The sequence below is a fragment of the Arachis stenosperma genome, chromosome 10 (genome assembly GCF_014773155.1).
Source record: "Arachis stenosperma cultivar V10309 chromosome 10, arast.V10309.gnm1.PFL2, whole genome shotgun sequence".
Taxonomy (NCBI): domain Eukaryota; kingdom Viridiplantae; phylum Streptophyta; class Magnoliopsida; order Fabales; family Fabaceae; genus Arachis; species Arachis stenosperma.
In genome coordinates, this window is record NC_080386.1 from 98999045 (window position 1) to 99019439 (window position 20395).

Here is a 20395-nt window from a genome sequence, read left to right on the forward strand (position 1 = left end):
TTCTAGAATCATATCTTGTGATTTCTTGTGAGTCAAGTCATTAATTGTGATTTTAAAATTCAAATCTTTTTCAAAACTAACTTCAATAATATCTTTTCAAAAATATCTTTTCTAACTTCTTATCCTCTTATCTTTTCAAATTTGAATTTAATATCTTTTTCAACTAACTAATTAATTTTTTTGTTTGTTTCTTATCTTTTTCAAAACCACCTAACTACTTTTCCCTCTCTAATTTTCGAAAATACCTCCATCTTTTTCAAAAATTCTTTTTAATTCATTAATTGTTTCAAATTTTAGTTTTAATTTTCGAAAATTACTAACCCATTTTTCAAAATTATTTTCGAAAATTCTCCTTCCCTTTTCTTATTTTATTTAATTAATTATTTACTAACACTTCTCTTCACTTATCTTCATCTAAAAATCCGAACCATTCTCCTTTCCTTATCCCCTTTCTTTCTTCTACTAACAATAAGGAACCTCTTTACTGTGACATAGAGGATTCCTCTTTCTTTTCTTGTTCTCTTCTTCCCCATATGAGCAGGAACAAGGAAAAAGGCTCTCAAAAAAAAAAAAAAAAAGAGAAAAAGGAAAGACAAAAAGCTTCCACCTCCAAGTCATGGGAGATGGAAAGACTAAAATATAAGCCGTCATAGCTCAGTGGTAGAACATGTGGCTGCAAATCAAGAGATTCCTGAGATACCTCAGGGGATAAGTGGTCCTCCACACAAATATTGGAAGCAACTAAGGGGAGGAACACCAAAATTACTATGAATCATTCAACAGAAGCAAGGAAGAGACATAGAGAAGCTCAAAGAGCACCATTGGACCTTCAAGAAGGCGCCACCCTCACTCAGGTGGATTCATTCCTTGTTCTTTATTTCTTTCTATTTTTCGGTTTTTAGTATTATGTTTATCTATGTTTTGTGTCTTTATTTCATGATCATTAGTATATAACCATGCCTTAAAGCTATGAATAAATTCCATTAATCCTTCACTTCTCTTAAAAGAAAAAATGTTTTAATTCAAAAGAACAAGAAGTACATAAATTTTGAAATTATCCTTGAATTTAATTTAATTATATTGATGTGGTGACAATACTTTTTGTTTTCTGAATGAATGCTTGAACAGTGCATATGTCTTTTGATCTTGTTGTTTATGAGTGTTAAAATTGTTGGCTCTTGAAAGAATGATGAACAAGGAGAAATGTTATTGAGGATCTGAAAAATCATGAAATTGATTCTTGAAGCAAGAAAAAGCATTCGAAAAAAAAAAAGAGTATATAGAAAAAGAAGGAGCAGTAGAAAAAGCCAATAGCCCTTAAAACCAAAAGGCAAGGGTAAAAAGGATCCAAGGCTTTGAGCATCAATGGATAGGAGGGCCCAAGGAAATAAAATCCAGGCCTAAGCGGCTAAATCAAGCTGTCCCTAACCATGTGCTTGTGTCATGAAGGTCCAAGTAAAAAGCTTGAGACTAAGTGGTTAAAGTCGTGATCCAAGGCAAAAGAGTGTGCTTAAGAGCTCTGGACACCACTAACTGGGGACTTTAGCAAAGCTAAGTCACAATCTGAAAAGGTTCACCCAGTTATGTGTCTGTGGCATTTATGTATCCGGTGGTAATACTGGAAAACAAAGTGCTTAGGGCCACAGCCAAGACTCATAAGTAGCTGTGTTCAAGAATCAACATGCTTAACTAGGAGAATCAATAACACTATCCGAAATTCTAAGTTCCTAGAGAAGCCAATCACTCTGAACTTCAAAGGAAAAAGTGAGATGCCAAAACTGTTCAGAAGCAAAAAGCTACAAGTCCCGCTCATTTAATTATAATTAATATTCATTGATATTTCTGAATTTATAGTATATTCTCTTCTTTTTATCCTAATTGATTTTCAGTTGCTTGGGGACAAGCAACAATTTAAGTTTGGTGTTGTGATGAGCGGATAATTTATACGCTTTTTGGCATTGTTTTTAGGTAGTTTTTAATAAGTTCAAGCTACTTTTAGGGATGTTTTCATTAGTTTTTATGTTAAATTCACATTTCTGGACTTTACTATGAGTTTGTGTGTTTTTCTGTGATTTCAGGTAAATTCTGACTGAAATTGAGGGACCTGAGCAAAACTCTGAAAGCAAGGCTGACAAAGGACTGCTGATGCTGTTGGATTCTGACCTCCCTGCACTCGAAATGGATTTTCTGGAGCTACAGAACTCCAAATGGCGCGCTCTCAACGGCGTTGGAAAGTAGACATCCAGGGCTTTCCAGCAATATATAATAGTCCATACTTTATTCGGAAATTGACGACGTAACTTGGCGTTGAACGCCAAGTACATGCTGCTGTCTGGAGTTAAACGCCAGAAAAACGTCATGATCCGGAGTTGAACGCCCAAAACACGTCATAACTCAGAGTTCAACTCCAAGAGAAGCCTCAGCTCGTGGATTGATCAAGCTCAGCCCAAACATACACCAAGTGGGCCCCGGAAGTGGATTTACGCATCAATTACTTACTCATGTAAACCCTAGGAGCTAGTTTATTATAAATAGAACATTTAACTATCATAATTTCATCCTGGATTGTATTTTGATCTAGTGATCACGTTTTGGGGGCTGGCCTCTCGGCCATGCCTGAACCTTTCACTTATGTATTTTCAACAGTGGAGTTTCTACACACCATAGATTAAGGGTGTGGAGCTCTGCTGTACCTCAAGTTTCAATGCAATTACTATTTATAATCTTATAAACTTCATTTATTCTTATTCCAAGATATTCATTCGTACCCAAGAACATGATGAATGTGATGAGTTGGATAACCCTCATCATCATTCTCACTCATGAACGCGCGTGATTGACAACCACTTCCGTTCTACATGCAACAGAGCTTGAATGTGTATCTCTTAGATTCCCCAACAGAATCTTCGTGGTATAAGTTAGATAGATGGCGGCATTCATGAGGATCCGGAAAGTCTAAACCTTGTCTATGGTATTCCAAGTAGGATTCTAGGATTGAATGACTGTGACGAGCTTCAAACCTGTAACCTGCTGGGCGTTAGTGACAGACGCAAAAGAGGGATTCTATTCCAGTAGGGGAGGGAACCGACCGGTGATTGGCCGTACTGTGACAGAGTGCGTGAGCATTAGCTTTCACTGCGAGGATGGGATGTAGCCACTGACAACGGTGATGCCCTACACAAAGCTTGCCATGGAAAGGAGTAAGAAGGATTGGAAGAGAGAATAGTGAAGCAGAGTTTCAAAGAGGAGCACAGCATCTCCATACGCTTATCTGAAATTCCCACTCTTGATTTACATAAGTATTTCTATCCTTTTTATTATTCTTATTTTATTATTTGAATCTAATCAAGTATCATGTTTAATCCGCCTGACTGAGATCTACAAGGTGACCATAGCTTGCTTCATACCAACAATCTCTGTGGATTCGACCCTTACTCACGTAAGGTATTACTTGGACGACCCAGTACACTTGCTGGTTAGTTGAACGGGATTGTGAATGAACAAGAGACACAATAGTTTTTGTGTACATGATTTTACCCCATGGTTTTGTGCACCAAGTTTTTGGAGCCATTACCGGGGATTGTTTCGAGTTGGAAAAGAACAGTGATCACAATTTCGTCCACCAGGGCCATTACTAGGGATTATTTGAGTTGTGAAAAGAAGTGATCACAATTTCGCATACCAAGTTTTTGGCGCCGTTGCCGGGGATTGTTTCGAGTATGGACAACTGACGGTTCATCTTGTTGCTTAGATTAGGTATTTTTCAGAATTCTTAAGAATGAGTTCTAGAGTTTCATGATGATCTGTTGAAGTCTGGCTGGCTGTGAAGCCATGTCTAAACTTATTGGATCGAGGTTTCAACTTATCATCACAAGAGCTTGTTGATTTCTATCAATCTTGCTATTGGAGCATTGATTTGCTAAGGCTTGGCTGGCCATTGGCCATGTCTAGTGTTTTGGACCGAAGCTTTCTTTGAAAGCTTGGCTGGCTGTGAAGCCATGTCTAATTCCTGGACCGAAGTCTTAGATTAGCATTGCATGATTCCTAGAATTCTCATTAAGAATTTTGATACCTTTATTTTCTTTTCCACTTAATTTTCGAAAAATCCAAAAAAAATTACAAAATCATAAAAACCAAAAATATTTTATGTTTATTGTTTGAGTCTAGTGTCTAATTTTAAGTTTGGTGTCTTGCATGCATTGTTTATTTGATCTTGGTTCTATTTTCAAGTCAATAATACAGGGAACTGAAGATTCAGTACATGCAGCTGAGGAATTATACAGAAAAAGCTGGGCGTTCAAAACGCCCAGTGAAGAAGGAAAAACTGGCGTTTAAACGCCAGCCAGGGTGCCTGGCTGGGCGTTTAACGCCCAAAAGGGTAGAGCTTTGGGCGTTAAACGCCAGAATGTGCACTATTCTGGGCGTTTAACGCCAGGATGGCACAAGAGGGAAGATTCTGTTTTTAATTCAGATTTTTTTTCAAGTTTTCAAAGTTTTTCAAAATCAGATCTTTTTTAAATCATATCTTTTCAATCAAATCTTTTTCAAAATCAATTTCTTTCCTTTTTCAAAGATACTTGCTAACAATTAATGATTTGATTGAACATTTCAAGTATGTTGCCTTTTCTGTTGAGAAAGGTTTAATGTTTGAATCATATCTTTTCTTGTTAGGCAAGTCATTAATTTTTAAAATCAAATCTTTTTAAATTGTTTTTCAAATCATATCTTCTCAATCACATCTTTTTCAAAAAAGTTTTCAATCATATCTTCTTCAAAATCTTTTTCAAAATGATTTTAAAATCTTTTACTTAATTTTCAAAAATTTTTTCCCCTCTTCTCACATCCTTCTATTTATGGAGTACCACTCCTCCTCAATGCACAATTCGAACTCTATCTCACTAAGTTCGAATTCTTCTACCTCTTCCTTCTATTTTTCTTTTCCTCTGACACCTCAAGGAATCTCTATACTGTGACATAGAGGATTCCATACTTTCTTGTTCTCTTCTCTTTCATATGAGCAGGAGCAAAGACAAAAGCATTCTTGTTGAGGGTGACCCTGAACCTGAAAGGACCTTGAAGCGAAAGCTAAGAGAAGCTAAGGCACAACTCTCTGTAGAGGACCTAACAGAAATCTTCAAAGAAGAAGAACCCATGGCAGCCGAAAACAACAACAATGCCAACAATGCAAGGAAGGTGCTCGGTGACTTTACTGCACCTACTCCCGACTTCTATGGGAGAAGCATCTCTATCCCTGCCATTGGAGCAAACAACTTTGAGCTTATGCCTCAATTAGTTTCTCTAATGCAACAGAGTTGCAAGTTCCATGGACTTCCATTGGAAGATCCTCATCAGTTCTTAGCTGAATTCTTGCAAATCTGTGACACTGTCAAGACTAATGGGGTTGACCCTGAGGTCTACAGACTTATGCTATTCCCTTTTGCTGTAAGAGACAGAGCTAGAATATGGTTGGACTTACAACCTAAAGACAGCCTGAACTCTTGGGAAAAGCTAGTCAATGCCTTCTTGGCAAAGTTCTTTCCACCTCAAAAATTGAGTAAGCTTAGAGTGAAAGTCCAAACCTTCAGACAAAAGGAAGGAGAATCCCTCTATGAAGCTTGGGAAAGATACAAACAATTGATCAGAAAATGTCCTTCTGACATGCTTTCTGAATGGAGCATCATAGGTATTTTCTATGATGGACTCTCTGAACTATCCAAGATGTCTTTGGATAGCTCTGCTGGAGGATCTCTTCATCTGAAGAAGACGCCTACAGAAGCTCAAGAGCTCATTGAAATGGTTGCAAATAACCAATTCATGTACACTTCTGAAAGGAATCCTATGAACAATGGAATGCAAAATGCACCAGGCAGTACTAAGGACGCTTCATCTGAAGAAGAAGCTTATGATCCTGAGCACCCTTCAATGGAAGAGGTGAATTACATGGGAGAACTCTATGGAAACACCTATAATTCTTCATGGAGAAATCATCCAAATTTCTCATGGAAGGATCAACAGAGACCTCAACAAGGTTTCAACAACAATAATGGTGGAAGAAACAGGTTTAGCAATGGCAAGCCTTTTCCATCATCTTCTCAGCAACAGACAGAGAATTCTAAGCAGAACCACTCTGACTTAGCAACCATGGTCTCTGATCTAATCAAAACCACTCAAAGTTTCATAACTGAAATAAGGTCCTCCATTAGAAACTTGGAGGCACAAGTGGGACAGCTGAGCAAGAGAATTACTGAACTCCCTCCTAGTACTCTTCCAAGCAATACAGAAGAAAATCCAAAAGGAGAGTGCAAGGCCATCAACATGGCCGAATTTGGAGAAGAGGAAGAGGCAGTGAACGCCACTGAGGAAGACCTCAATGGGCATCCACTGACCTCCAATGAGTTCCCTAATGAGGAACCATGGGAATCTGAGGCTCACACTGAGACCATAGAGATTCTATTGGATTTACTTCTGCCATTCATGAGCTCTGATGAGTATTCTTCCTCTGAAGAGGATGAGTATGTCACTGAAGAGCAAGTTGCTAAATACCTTGGAGCAATCATAAAGCTAAATGACAAGTTATTTGGTAATGAGACTTGGGAGAACAAACCTCCTTTGCTCACCAAAGAACTGGATGACTTGTCTAGGCAGAAATTACCTCAAAAGAGACAAGATCCTGGAAAGTTTTCAATACCTTGTACCATAGGCACCATGACCTTCAAGAAGGCTCTGTGTGACTTAGGGTCAAGTGTAAACCTCATGCCTCTCTCTGTAATGGAGAAGCTAGGGATCTTTGAGGTACAAGCTGCAAGAATCTCACTAGAGATGGCAGACAACTCAAGAAAACAAGCTCATGGACTTGTAGAGGATGTTTTAGTGAAGATTGAAGACCATTACATCCCTGCTGATTTCATAGTCTTAGAGACTGGGAAGTGCATGGATGAATCCATCATCCTTGGCAGACCCTTCCTAGCCACAGCAAAGGCTGTGATTGATGTTGATAGAGGTGAACTGATCATTCAAGTGAATGAAGAATCCTTTGTGTTTAAGGCTCAAGGATATCCCTCTGTCACCATGGAGAGGAAGCATGAAGAGCTTCTCTCAAAACAGAGTCAAACAGAGCCCCCACAGTCAAACTCTAAGTTTGGTGTTGGGAGGCCACAACCAAACTCTAAGTTTGGTGTTGAACCCCCACATTCAAACTCTAAGTTTGGTGTTGGGAGGTTCCAACATTGCTCTGAGCATTTGTGAGGCTCCATGAGAGCCCACTGTCAAGCTACTGACATTAAAGAAGCGCTTGTTGGGAGGCAACCCAATGTTATATTTTATCTATTTTCCTTTGTTATTTTATGCTTTCTGTAGGTTGATGATCATGAGAAGTCACAAAATCAATTGAAAAAGCAAAACAGAATGAAAAACAGGAAGAAAAACAGCACACCCTGGAGGAAGAACCTACTGGCGTTTAAACGCCAGTAAGGCTAGCAGATGGGCGTTTAACGCCCAGTCTGGCACCATTCTGGGCGTTTAACGCCAGAAAGGGGCACCAGACTGGCGTTAAACGCCAGATATGGGCAAGCACTTGGCATTAAACGCCAGAAATGGGCACCAGCCCGGCGTTTAACGTCAGAATTGGCTCAAAACGCATTTTTGCATGCCACTTGGTGCAGGGATGACTTTTCCTTGACACCTCAGGATCTGTGGACCCCACAGGATCCCCACCAACCCTACCACCCTCTTTCTTCTTCACCCATTCATCAATCACCTCAATACCTCTTCCCCAAAAACCCTTCACCTATCAAATCCCATCTTTCTCTTCACCACTCACATCCATCCTTCATAAAACCCCACCTACCTCACCATTCAAAATTCAAACCACTTTCCCTCCCAAACCCACCCATAATGGCCGAACCCTACCCCTCCCCTCACCCCTATATAAACCCATCTTCACTCCTTCATTTTCATACACCCTAAACACTACTTCTTCCCCCTTTGGCCGAACCACACAGCCTCCTCCATCTCCTCCATTTTCTTCTTCTTCTCCTCTATTTTTTCTTCTTTTGCTCGAGGACGAGCAAACCTTTTAAGTTTGGTGTGGTAAAAGCGTTGCTTTTTGTTTTTCCATAACCATTTATGGCATCCAAGGCCGGAGAAACCTCTAGAAAGAGGAAAGGGAAGGCAAAAGCTTCCACCTCTGAGTCATGGGAGATGGAGAGATTCATCTCAAGGGTGCATCAAGACCACTTCTATGAAGTTGTGGCCTTGAAGAAGGTGATCCCCGAGGTCCCTTTCAAACTCAAAAAGAGTGAATATCCAGAGATCCGACATGAGATTCGAAGAAGAGGTTGGGAAGTTCTCACCAACCCCATTCAACAAGTCAGAATCTTAATGGTTCAAGAGTTCTATGCCAATGCATGGATCACCAAGAGCCATGATCAAAGTGTGAACCCGAACCCAAAGAATTGGCTTACAATAGTTCGGGGGAAATACTTAGATTTTAGTCCGGAAAATGTGAAGTTGGCATTCAACTTGTCCATGATGCAAGGAGATGAACATCCTTACACAAGAAGGGTCAACTTTGATTAAAGGTTGGACCAAGTCCTCACTGACATTTGTGAAGAGGGCGCCCAATGGAAGAGAGATTCAAGAGGGAAGCCGGTTCAATTAAGAAGGCATGACCTCAAGCCCGTGGCTAGAGGATGGTTGGAGTTTATCCAACGCTCAATCATTCCCACTAGCAACCGGTCTGAAGTTACTCTAGACCGGGCCATCATGATCCATAGCATCATGATTGGAGAAGAAGTAGAAGTTCATGAGGTTATAGCCCAAGAACTCTATAAGGTGGCGGACAAGTCCTCTACCTTAGCAAGGTTAGCCTTTCCTCATCTCATTTGTCACCTCTGTTATTCAGTAGGAGTTGACATAGAAGGAGACACCCTCATTGATGAGGACAAGCCCATCACTAAGAAAAGGATGGAGCAAACAAGAGACCCCTCTCATCATGAGATCCCTGAGATGCCTCAAGGGATGCACTTTCCTCCACAAGAGTATTGGGAGCAAATTAACACCTCCCTAGGAGAATTGAGTTCCAACATGGGACAACTAAGGGTGGAGCACCAAGAACATTCTATCCTCCTCCATGAAATTAGAGAAGATCAAAGAATCATGAGAGAGGAGCAACAAAGACAAGGAAGAGACATTGAGGAGCTCAAGCACTCCATAAGATCTTCAAGAGGAAGAACAAGCCGCCATCACTGAGGTGGACCCGTTCTTTAATCTCCTTGTTCTTTATTTTCTTGTTTTTCGAATTTTCATGCTTATGTTTATCCATGTTTGTGTCTTATGATCATTAGTGTCTTAATGTCTATGCCTTAAAGTTATGAATGTCCTATGAATCCATCACCTTTCTTAAATAAACAATGTTCTTAATTGAAAAAGAGAAGAATTGCATGAATTTTGAATTTTATAACAGATTAATTATTTTGATGTGGTGGCAACACTTTTGTTTTCTGAATGTATGCTTAAACAGTGCATATGTCTTTTGAATTTGTGGTTCATGAATGTTGGCTCTTGAAAGAATGATGAAAAAGGAGATATGTTACTGAGGATCTGAAAAATCATAAAAATGATTCTTGAAGTAAGAAAAAGCAGTGAATACAAAAAAAAGAAAAAAAAAGAAGGAGAAAAACGAAAAAAAAAAGAGAAAGAGAAAAAGAAAGAAAAAAGAAAGAAATAAAGTTGTGATCCAAGGCAAAAAGAGTGTGCTTAAGAACCCTGGACACCTCTAATTGGGGACTCTAGCAAAGCTGAGTCACAATCTAAAAAGGTTCACCCAATTATGTGTCTGTGGCATGTATGTATCCGGTGGTAATACTGGAAGACAGAGTGCTTTGGGCCACGGCCAAGACTCATAAAGTAGTTGTGTTCAAGAATCATCATACTTAACTAGGAGAATCAATAACACTATCCGGATTCTGAGTTCCTAAAGAAGCCAATCATTCTGAATTTCAAAGGATAGAGTGAGATGCCAAAACTGTTCAGAGGCAAAAAGCTAAAAGCCCCGCTCATCTAATTAATACTGATCTTCATAGATATTTTTGGAATTCATTGCATATTCTCTTCTTTTTATCTTATTTGATTTTCAGTTGCTTGAGGACAAGCAACAATTTAAGTTTGGTGTTGTGATGAGCGGATAATTTGTACGCTTTTTGGCATTGTTTTTAGTATGTTTCTAGTAGGATTTAGTTAGTTTTTATTATATTTTTATTAGTTTTTAGTTAAAATTCACTTTTCTGGACTTTACTATGAGTTTGTGTGTTTTTCTGTGATTTCAGGTATTTTCTGGCTGAAATTGAGGGACCTGAGCAAAAATCTGATTCAGAGACTGAAAAGGACTGCAGATGCTGTTGGATTCTGACCTCCCTGCACTAGAAGTGGATTTTCTGGAGCTACAGAAGCCCAATTGGCGCACTCTCAACGGCGTTGGAAAGTAGACATCCTGGGCTTTTCAGCAATATATGATAGTCCATACTTTGCCCAAGATTTGATGGCCCAAACCGGCGTTCAAAGTCATCTTCAGAATTCCCAGCGTTAAACGCCGGAGCTGGCACCAAAGTGGGAGTTAAACGCCCAAACTGGCACAAAAGTTGGCGTTTAACTCCAAGAAGAGTCTCTACACAAAAATGCTTCAATTCTCAGTCCAAGCACACACCAAGCGGGCCCGGAAGTGGATTTTTATGTCATTTACTCACCTTTGTAATTCTTAAGCTACTAGTTCCCTATAAATAGGACCTTTTGCTATTGTATTTAGACATCTTGGTAGCTATCTTTGAGTAGTTTTATGCTATCTTAGATCATTGGGAGGCTGGCCATTCGGCCATGCCTAGACCTCATTCTTATGTATTTTCAACGGTGGAGTTTCTACACACCATAGATTAAGGTGTGGAGCTCTGCTGTACCTCGAGTATTAATGCAATTACTATTGTTTTTCTATTCAATTCAGCTTGTTCTTGTTCCAAGATATCACTTGTTCTTCAACTTGATGAATGTGATGATCCGTGACACTCATCATCATTCTCACCTATGAACGTGTGACCGTCAATCACCTCCGTTCTACCTTAGATTGGGTAGATATCTCTTGGTTTTCCTTAACCGGAAGCTTCGTGGTATAAGCTAGAATTGATGACTGCATTCAAGAGAATCCGGAAGGTCTAAACCTTGTCTGTGGTATTCTGAGTAGGATTCAATGATTGAATGACTGTGACGAGCTTCAAACTCGCGATTGTGGGGCGTTAGTGACAGACGCAAAAGAATCACTGGATTCTATTCCGACATGATCGAGAACCGACAGCTGGATAGCCGTGCCGTGACAGGGTGCGTTGAACATTTCCACTGAGAGGACGGGACTGTAGCCATTGACAACGGTGATGCCCAACATACAGCTTGCCATGGAAAGGAGTAAGAAGGATTGGATGAAGACAGTAGGAAAGCAGAGAGACGGAAGGGACAAAGCATCTCCATTCGCTTATCTGAAGTTCTCACCAATGAATTACATAAGTATCTCTATCTTTATCTTTATGTTTTATTCATATATCATCCATAACCATTTGAGTCTGCCTGACTAAGATTTACAAGGTGACCATAGCTTGCTTCATACCAACAATCTCCGTGGGATCGACCCTTACTCGCGTAAGGTTTATTACTTGGACGACCCAGTGCACTTGCTGGTTAGTTGTGCGAAGTTGTGTTTATGCCATGGTATTGAGCACCAAGTCTTTGGGGCCATTACTAGGGATTATTTGAGTTGTGAAAAGAAGTGATCACAATTTCGCATACCAAGCTCCCAGGAGGATTACTCTCCAGGAAGCAGGAGCTTCGGACTTTACACTACCACCTTTCCAAGCGTGTCATCCAAATCTGGGTGCAGATATTGAACTGAAGACTGCACTAATCAATCTACTGCCAAATTTTCATGGCTTACATGCTCAAGAGCCTCTCAAGTACCTCAAGAATTTTTAGACAGCCTGTTCTATTGTCAGGTGTAATGGTGCAACTGAGACTTCCATTCTGCTGGCCGCCTTCCCTTTTTCTCTTGAGGGAAAGGCGAGATAATGGTACTACACTCAACCTGAAGCAGTTGTTACTAACTGGGACACGCTTCGAAGAGAATTCCTAGAAAAATACTTTCCAGCTGAAGTTACTGATAGACTGAGGAAGGAAATTTCAATGATTATTCAAGGCGAATCTGAGACTCTTTACGAATATTGAGAGCGCTTCAATAATCTCCTAGACGCATGCCCCCACCATATGATTGACAAGTTGGTGTTGATCAGCTACTTCACACAGGGCATGAAGCCTCAGGACAAGACTACATTGGATGGTGCGAGCAATGGTTCTCTGAAAAAGTACAAGACCACAGAAGAAGCGTGGCAACTGATCGCCGACTTAGCTGAGTCCGCTCGGAATCACAAGCACAACAGGAACAACTACCCCAAGGCTGTGGCAGAGGTTTCCTTTGGCAATGAGAATAATGCTCTCACACAATCAATATGTGAGATGACCAACCTACTGAAGCAGATACATCTGGGCCAACAACAATCTCAACCCCCTTCGCCACAACATGGTCAACAACTGGTTCCTCAGAGAGTATGTGGAATATGCGCTGATTATAATCATTACATTGATGAATGTCCACAAATCCAACATGAGGACAACACCGTAGCAGCTACTCACAATTTCTATGACCGCCCGAATCAAGGATACTATCAACAAGGCGGCAACTATAACCAAGGTGGGAACTTTAACCAAGGTTGGAGGGACAACTATAACAGAGGAGGCAGAGATGGCCAAGAAAATTAGAGGTGGAATAATAACAACAATCAGCAGAACCGGTATCAGCAGAATCCTACCTATCAACAGCAGAACCAGAACCAAGCTTACAGAGCACTTTATCTAAGGCAGTCCCAAGCGTCTCAGCAGACCCCTCAGATCACTTATCCCTCTTCATCTTCCAATGATAAGTTGCTACACTCTATTGATCAGAGACAGAAGACCATGGAGAACAACCTTACTTCTACTTTAAATGGTCTGAACTCTACCTTGCAAGCTTTTGTCTCACAGATTGGATCACTGAATAACACCAACAACCAGCCTTCAAGCTCCAGTGGAATTCCTTCTCAACCCTTACCCAACCCCAAGGGTGGCATCAATGCGATCACCTTGAGATCCAGAACGACACTGCAAGAGTGGAATTCTGAGGAGCCAAGCCAACTAGAACATGTCCCAGCTGAGAACATGCTTGAAGTGGAGGATGTTGAAAAGGAAGATGAAGTACAAGACACGGTTGAAGAAGAAGTAACTCAACCAGAGAATGGCGCACCAGAAGGAGCTAAAGCTACCAAAGACGCCACCCCTATCCCATTTCCACACCTTGCAAGAAAGCCCAGAAAGCAGATGGAACCTGACCCAAAAATGGTAGAAATCTTAAAAAAGGTTGAGGTAACTGTTCCCCTTTTTGATGTTATACAGCAAGTAGCTAAATATGCGATGTTTCTAAAGGATTTGTGCATACATAAGGATATGATTAATGAATTAGAAACCATTCCTTTAGGTAGTTCTATATCTGCATTGATGGGGGATATACCCAAAAAATGTAGTGATCCAAGTCCACGCATGGTTAACTGTACCATTGGAGATGTAATATTTTCTGACTGCATGTGTGATCTAGGAGCGTGTGTGAGTATTATGCCCTTGTCTATATATAATGCATTGAGGCTCCCTCCCTTAAAAAGGTCGGCAGCTCATTTTGTGTTAGCAGATAAAAGCATTATTACAGTGGTTGGAATTACTGAGGACGTGCTGGTGAGCATCAAGGGGCTCACATTTCCTATTGACTTTTATATCTTGGAAATACCCCAAAATGACTCAGGGAAATCGTCATCCATCTTGCTCGGAAGACCATTCTTGAAGACCTCAAAGTTTAAGTTGGATGCATTCTCAGGAACCTATTCTTTTGAGGTAGACGGCCGAGCAGTGAGCTTCAATCTGAATGAGGTTATGAAGCATCCTTCGGAAGACCATTCCATCTTCCAGTGCGACATAATTGATGAGACAGTGGTTGCAGTTCACCAGGAAGTAGTAGAATAGATGCACATGGAGCAAGGTCCATGTGTGGGGAACCCCTTTGAAAGCAATGAGGATATTATGCCATCATCACTGGCTCCAGACGATCCAGTACCCAGTTAGGAGCAGAAATTGGAGTTAAAACCCCTTCCACCCCACCTCAAGTAAGCTTACCTTAAGGATAATCAAAAGCCCCCAGTTATCATTGCAAGGGAACTCACAGCCCAGTAGGAGGAGCAGTTGCTTAGTGTGCTGCGAAGACACAAGAAAGTAATTGGGTGGAGCTTGCAGATATAGTAGACATCAGCCCTCAAGTTTGTGAGCACATAATATTTTTAGAAGAGGGAGCAAGGCCTGTTCGCCAACCCCAAAGAAGACTGAATCGCACCATCTTGGAGGTTGTCAAGAAGGAAGTGACCAGACTACTAGAAGCAGATATCATCTACCCCATCTCAGATAGCGAATGGGTCAGCCCAGTGCAAGTGGTGCCCAAGAAGTCTAGAGTCACAATAGTAAAGAATGAGCAAGGAGAGCTCATAGCAACTAGAGTGCAGAATTCCTAGAGGGTGTGCATTGACTACAGGCGCCTCAACCAGGCCACTCGTAAGGACCACTATCCCCTGCCATTCATTGATCAAATGCTGGATCGCCTGTCAGGTAAATCGCATTACTGCTTTTTAGATGGTTACACAGGCTATTTTCAGATTCATATAGCTCCTGAGGATCGGGAAAAGACTACTTTTACATGTCCCTTTGGAACTTATGCTTACAAGAGAATGCCTTTTGGCCTATGTAATGCACCAGCTACTTTCCAAATGTGCATGATGAGTCTTTTCTCTGATCTTATTGAGAATTATATGGAAGTTTTTATGGATGATTTTAGAGTATACGGTAATTCCTTTAGCCTTTGCTTGGATAGTTTATCTAGAGTATTAGACAGGTGTGTTAGATTAAACCTTGTTTTGAATTTTGAAAAGTGTCATTTTATGGTCAAACAAGGTATTGTTCTAGGACATGTTGTCTCTAATACTGGTATTTCTGTAGATCCAGCAAAGGTAAATGTCATTTCTAGCCTACCTTACCCCTCATCTGTGAGGGAAGTCCGTTTGTTCCTTGGTCATGCAGGATTTTACCGGAGATTTATTAAGTACTTCAGTAAGGTAGCTTTACCTTTATCTAGACTACTACAGAAGGATGTTGAATTTGAGCTGAGTGAGGACTGTATGGAAGCGTTTGATAAGCTGAAGATCACCTTGACTCAAGCTCCAATTGTGCGAGGACCAGACTGGAGTCAGCCCTTTGAGATTATGTGTGACGCTTCCAACTATGCTGTAGGAGCGGCACTGGCCTAGCGCACAGGTAAGGATCCTTTTGTAATTGCATATGCTTCGAAGACTTTAGACGCTGCTCAGTCTAATTACACTCCCACTGAAAAAGAGCTTTTAGCTATTGTTTTTGCTCTGAATAAATTCCGTGCCTATTTACTTGGCACTAAAGTGGTAGTGTACTCAGACCATGCAGCTCTCAAATATTTGTTAGCTAAAAAAGAGTCCAAACCAAGGCTAATACGTTGGATACTGCTGCTACAAGAATTTGATTTAGAAATTAAGGATAGGAGTGGTTCTCAAAATTCAGTGGCGGACCACTTGAGTCACCTTGAGCACATTAAGGATGACACCACTCCTATCAATTATGCTTTTCCATTTGATAGCTTGCATGCAGTATCTGAAGTAGTTCCTTGGTATGCACCTGTAGCTAATTATATAGTTAGTCATACATTCCCTCCCAATTTTACTAAGCATCAGAGGGACAAGCTGAAAAGCGAGTCCAAATATTATATTTGGGATGATCCATATTTATGGAGGTATGGTGCTGACCAGATAATTAGAAGATGTGTGCCTCAATCAAAATTCCAGTCCATTTTAGAGGCCTGCCACTCCTCTGAGAGTGGTGGACATTTTGGCCCTCAAAGAACAGCTAGAAAAATTTTAGATTGTGGATTCTGGTGGCCTACTCTTTTTAAAGATGCTGCTGTCTTCTGTAAATCTTGTTCTCCATGCCAGAGGTTCGGTAATATATCCAAGAGGGATGACATGTCCCAACAACCTATGCTGTTCTGTGAGATTTTTGATGTTTGGAGTATTGACTTCATGGGTCCATTTCCCAACTCTAGCGGTTTCTTATATATATTGTTAGCTGTAGATTATGTTTCCAAAAGGGTGGAAGCAATTCCCACCCGTACTGATAATGCTAACACTGTTGTCTCCTTTGTTAGAAACCATATTATCTGTCGCTTTGGATCACCATGAGCAATCGTGAGTGATCAAGACACCCATTTCTGTAACAGGAGACTGACCGCTCTACTGAAGAAGCATTGCATTATTCACAAGGTAGCAACTCCTTACCACCCGCAGACTAACGGACAAGCAGAGGGGTCTAACAGAGCGATAAAGCGTATCATGGAAAAGATAGTCAAGCCTCATAGGAAGGACTGGAGCACCAGGCTACAAGATGCACTTTGGGCATACCGGACAGCGTACAAGACACCTATAGGGATGAGCCCCTTCTGCTTAGTTTATGGAAAGGCTTGTCACCTCCCAGTCGAGATAGAGCACAAGGCATTCTAGGCGGTAAGAGAAATCAACATGGGATTTGAGAGGGCCGGAGCTGAAAGGAAGATGCAACTACAAGAATTAGAGAACCTTCGTCTAGAAGCGTATGATAACTCTAGGCTGTACAAAGAAAAGATGAAGGCTGTGCATGACAAGCACATTAAAAGGAGAGAGTTCAGACCTGGGAAATTAGTTCTCCTCTTTAACTCCAGACTAAGGCTCATGCCAGGCAAGCTGAGATCTAGATGGGAAGGTCCCTATAGAGTAGAGAAGGCAGAGCCATATGGAGTCTTTCACCTAAGTCATCCTTCGAGCTCTAAATTTATCAAGGTAAATGGACATCGCCTTAAGCTATATCACGGTGAGCAGATGAAGAAAAGTAAGGAGCTAGAGATCTTCCTCTTGGAGGATCCACCCACAGCAGAAGACTGAGCTAGTGGACCGTCCAACTTAAGGACGTTAAAGAAAAATGTTGGGTGGGAGTCAACCCACCATGGTATGATCGTTCTCTTTTCTCTTTTTAGCTTTATTTAAATGACTCTTCTTATTATTCTGCATATAGTCTGCATTTACATCTGCATATTTGCATAAAAAAAAGAGGAGATTGACGCGCCAGCGCCTAGTGCGTGTCCGCGTCCCTTGTGAAAGTGAATTGGCTGAATTTGACCAGAGAGTTGCCGGGAGCTGGGCTGGAAATGTGCCTTGGGAACCTTCCATCCCACGCGCACGCGTACTGTACGCGTGCGCGCCTTTGCCTCTCTTGGCGTTCTGCACGAGCGCACGCAGTGCGCATCCGCATCGATGTCAAAATCGACGTCAAGCTTGATTGGCCAGAAAGTTGTGCTGGTCTGGGGTGGGTACTGTGCTAGAAGCACAAATTGACCCACACGTACGCACACCTGGTGCATACGCGTCCTTTTCCCTTTGTGCAATACGCGCGAGCGCACGCAGTGTGCATCCGCGTCGGTTGCGCCGCACCACTAAATCTCAGCGCCGCCAGTTCTCATTCTTTCCCCCTCCCTAATTCTAATTCTATCTTTCACAATCCTAATTTCTTTCTTCCGCCTTTCTTCATCTTCTCTACCTATCTTCTCTATCTTCTTCTTCTTTCTCTCCTCTCACATCTCTCTCACTCACATAATCCATTATCTCTCTTTTTATCCTCTTTTCAAGGTTCTCTCTTTCTATTTTTTTCTTCTTATTCTCTTTATTTCTCTTTGTATTTTTTTACTTAGTGCTATAACTCTATTTGGGTAACTACCTTCTTCTAATTGCTTGTGATTATTATTGTGGAGTTGTTTGACAATTAATATTAATTATTTTTGGGATGCTTGCATGTTCCAATTTAATTCTTTCCCTATCATGTTAAACATGCATACCAAGTGTTTGTGAAAAGAACCCGTATGGCATTATGCATTCCTAATTGTTCCATTCTTCTACTCTGATGCCTGTTTTTCACAAATTCCTCATCATATTTTATTAATTAATTATAATTGTCAATACAAACGTGATTGTTAGTTTGTTACGAGTGATAATACATTTTTCGCAATTGATGCTTGATCTATGATACTCATGCCTTTGCCGGCATGCCAATAAATATCTTGCATTTAATTGCCTTCATCTTTCTTGCTATATTTTCATTGATGTCCTATTTACATGAAGTCGCAACCATGTGCTAACGACATCCTTCTTTATCTTGGCAAGTTTATCACTTGTACTGTCCTCTTCCTTGCTCCAACCCTTGGATTTACATGTACCTTTCTCTTTTTCTTTCAGGATGGCCACCAAGAAAGGAAAAAAAAGCAGTTACCAAACCACCAGCAAGGAGAGGAACAAAAAGGGCCATGGCAAAAGAATCACCCTCAACATCAGTCAAACCTTCAACAAAGCGGGTAAAGAGGATCATTAAGGTTAAGGAGACTGAGAAAGCCTTCCCAACAAGGAACACTGCGCAGTTCACTAACTGCTTCTGTGAGCAGATGTTCCTCATTCTGGCGGCAAGGAACTACAACAATGAGTACCTTCTTATCCTCCCCTCCAACATTGTGGATTTGGTGGAGCCCCGCATTGACAAAAGACATTGGGGATTCTTACAGAGGCAGCCAAGGCAAGTCAACCTTTCATGGGTAGTTGAATTATACTCCAATTTTTACATGCCAAATCTGCAATCTGTCTATATCCGTCAGAAGCAAGTCCCCACCTCCGAAAGGGCCATTCAACAAGTTTTAGATCTCCCCCCTGCTCCAGAAGGATTGAACGCATTTCAAGAAGCCTCTCTCAAGCGCCAGCGATACCAATTTGATTGGAACGACGTTCCCAGAATTATAGCACTACATGGCAGCAAGTGGATCTACGGTTATCATCGATCCAGGCCTAAGGGCATATTGTCTTCCGCACTTACCTTGGAGGCTCGCGTGTGGGCACAGATCATGTCCTGTTACGTCTTTCTGAGCACTCACGAGTCCTCCTTCACTGCAGACATGGTTGTTCTCATATGGTATATACTTACAGACTAGCCCCTCAACTTACCAAGACACATCCGACAAGCCATGGGACACGTACAGATTGCGGGCAACTTACCTTTTTCCGCCTTGGTTTTAGATTTGGTCTTGGTAGCTGGAGTCCCATATAGAGCTGGAGACACCAAAGCCATGCTTCCTCGGGATGATCAATATATTCCGAGTGGAAAATACATCAGACCCCTAGCAGTCACCGCCAGCCGGACTGAAGACCCGGCCAGAGATATCCCTTCTCCTTCCATATCACAAGCACCTTCAACAAATCAGTTGCTCCTTCAGATACTTCAGAGGTTGGACCGACAGGCAAAGCGCAGGGAGCGCCGTAACAAACGCCGTTTTGCATACCTCAACGAGCTGATTGTTGGTACACACCCACCTCCAGAACCACATGACACCTCAGACTCCCCTTCATCCAGTAGCACAGGCAGCCAAGGCAAAACAGACACTGGAGGCAGCGCTTCCAGCATTCCCTTGCTCCTAACTGATGGCACCGAGGACGGTGCCAAGCTTTAAGTGTGGGAAGGTCGGTCAGTACCTGACTTCCAGAGATAACTTTTCTTTCTCTTAGCACCAGTAGATAAATTTTCTTTTTGTTTAGATAGAATAGATTGCATAGTAATAATTAGTTGCATGTGTACTCTGCTTGGTTGAAAAATAATAAGTCCTTTTCAAAGACCCTATTTTTGAAAATTTCACTAATTCAAACCAAAATCCTATGTTAAACTTGTTTGAAGACTGTAAATTGGAACATGGTTTAGAGCTAGAACACACAAACCAGTGAGATTTTGAGCCTAATTATATGGTTACATCATTTAACCATTATTTTATTCTTGTGTGTTTTCTTTCCTCTATGATTGCAATCTATGGTTTATTCCATTCTATATGTCCATTATTTAATGTATTCATGCATATGTATAATTGAGGCCACCATTTGTTATCAGCTCACTATCCTAAATGGCCTACCATTCTAATTATCCCTTGTTTGCCACTTTGAACCTCTATATCCCCTGTTATTCTCTATATTATCACATCACCAGCCTTAAGAGAAAAAACAAGTACTTACCTTAATTGAATCTTTGGTTAGTTTAAGATAGAGATTGTGTGCAAGCTAAGTGTGGGGAAACTATGGGAACTCGGGTTAATAAGAATGTA

At 41.1% G+C, this 20395-nt stretch overlaps 1 protein-coding gene across 1 annotated transcript; it reads left to right on the forward strand.

Annotated features, from left to right (window-relative positions):
* The first annotated feature begins 16757 nt into the window (after window positions 1–16757).
* On the forward strand, window positions 16758–17156 carry LOC130957390 (uncharacterized). The gene has a single exon (XM_057884251.1). It carries the CDS (start codon window positions 16758–16760, stop codon window positions 17154–17156), a length of 399 nt encoding a protein of 132 aa, XP_057740234.1.
* Window positions 17157–20395: the final 3239 nt, after the last annotated feature.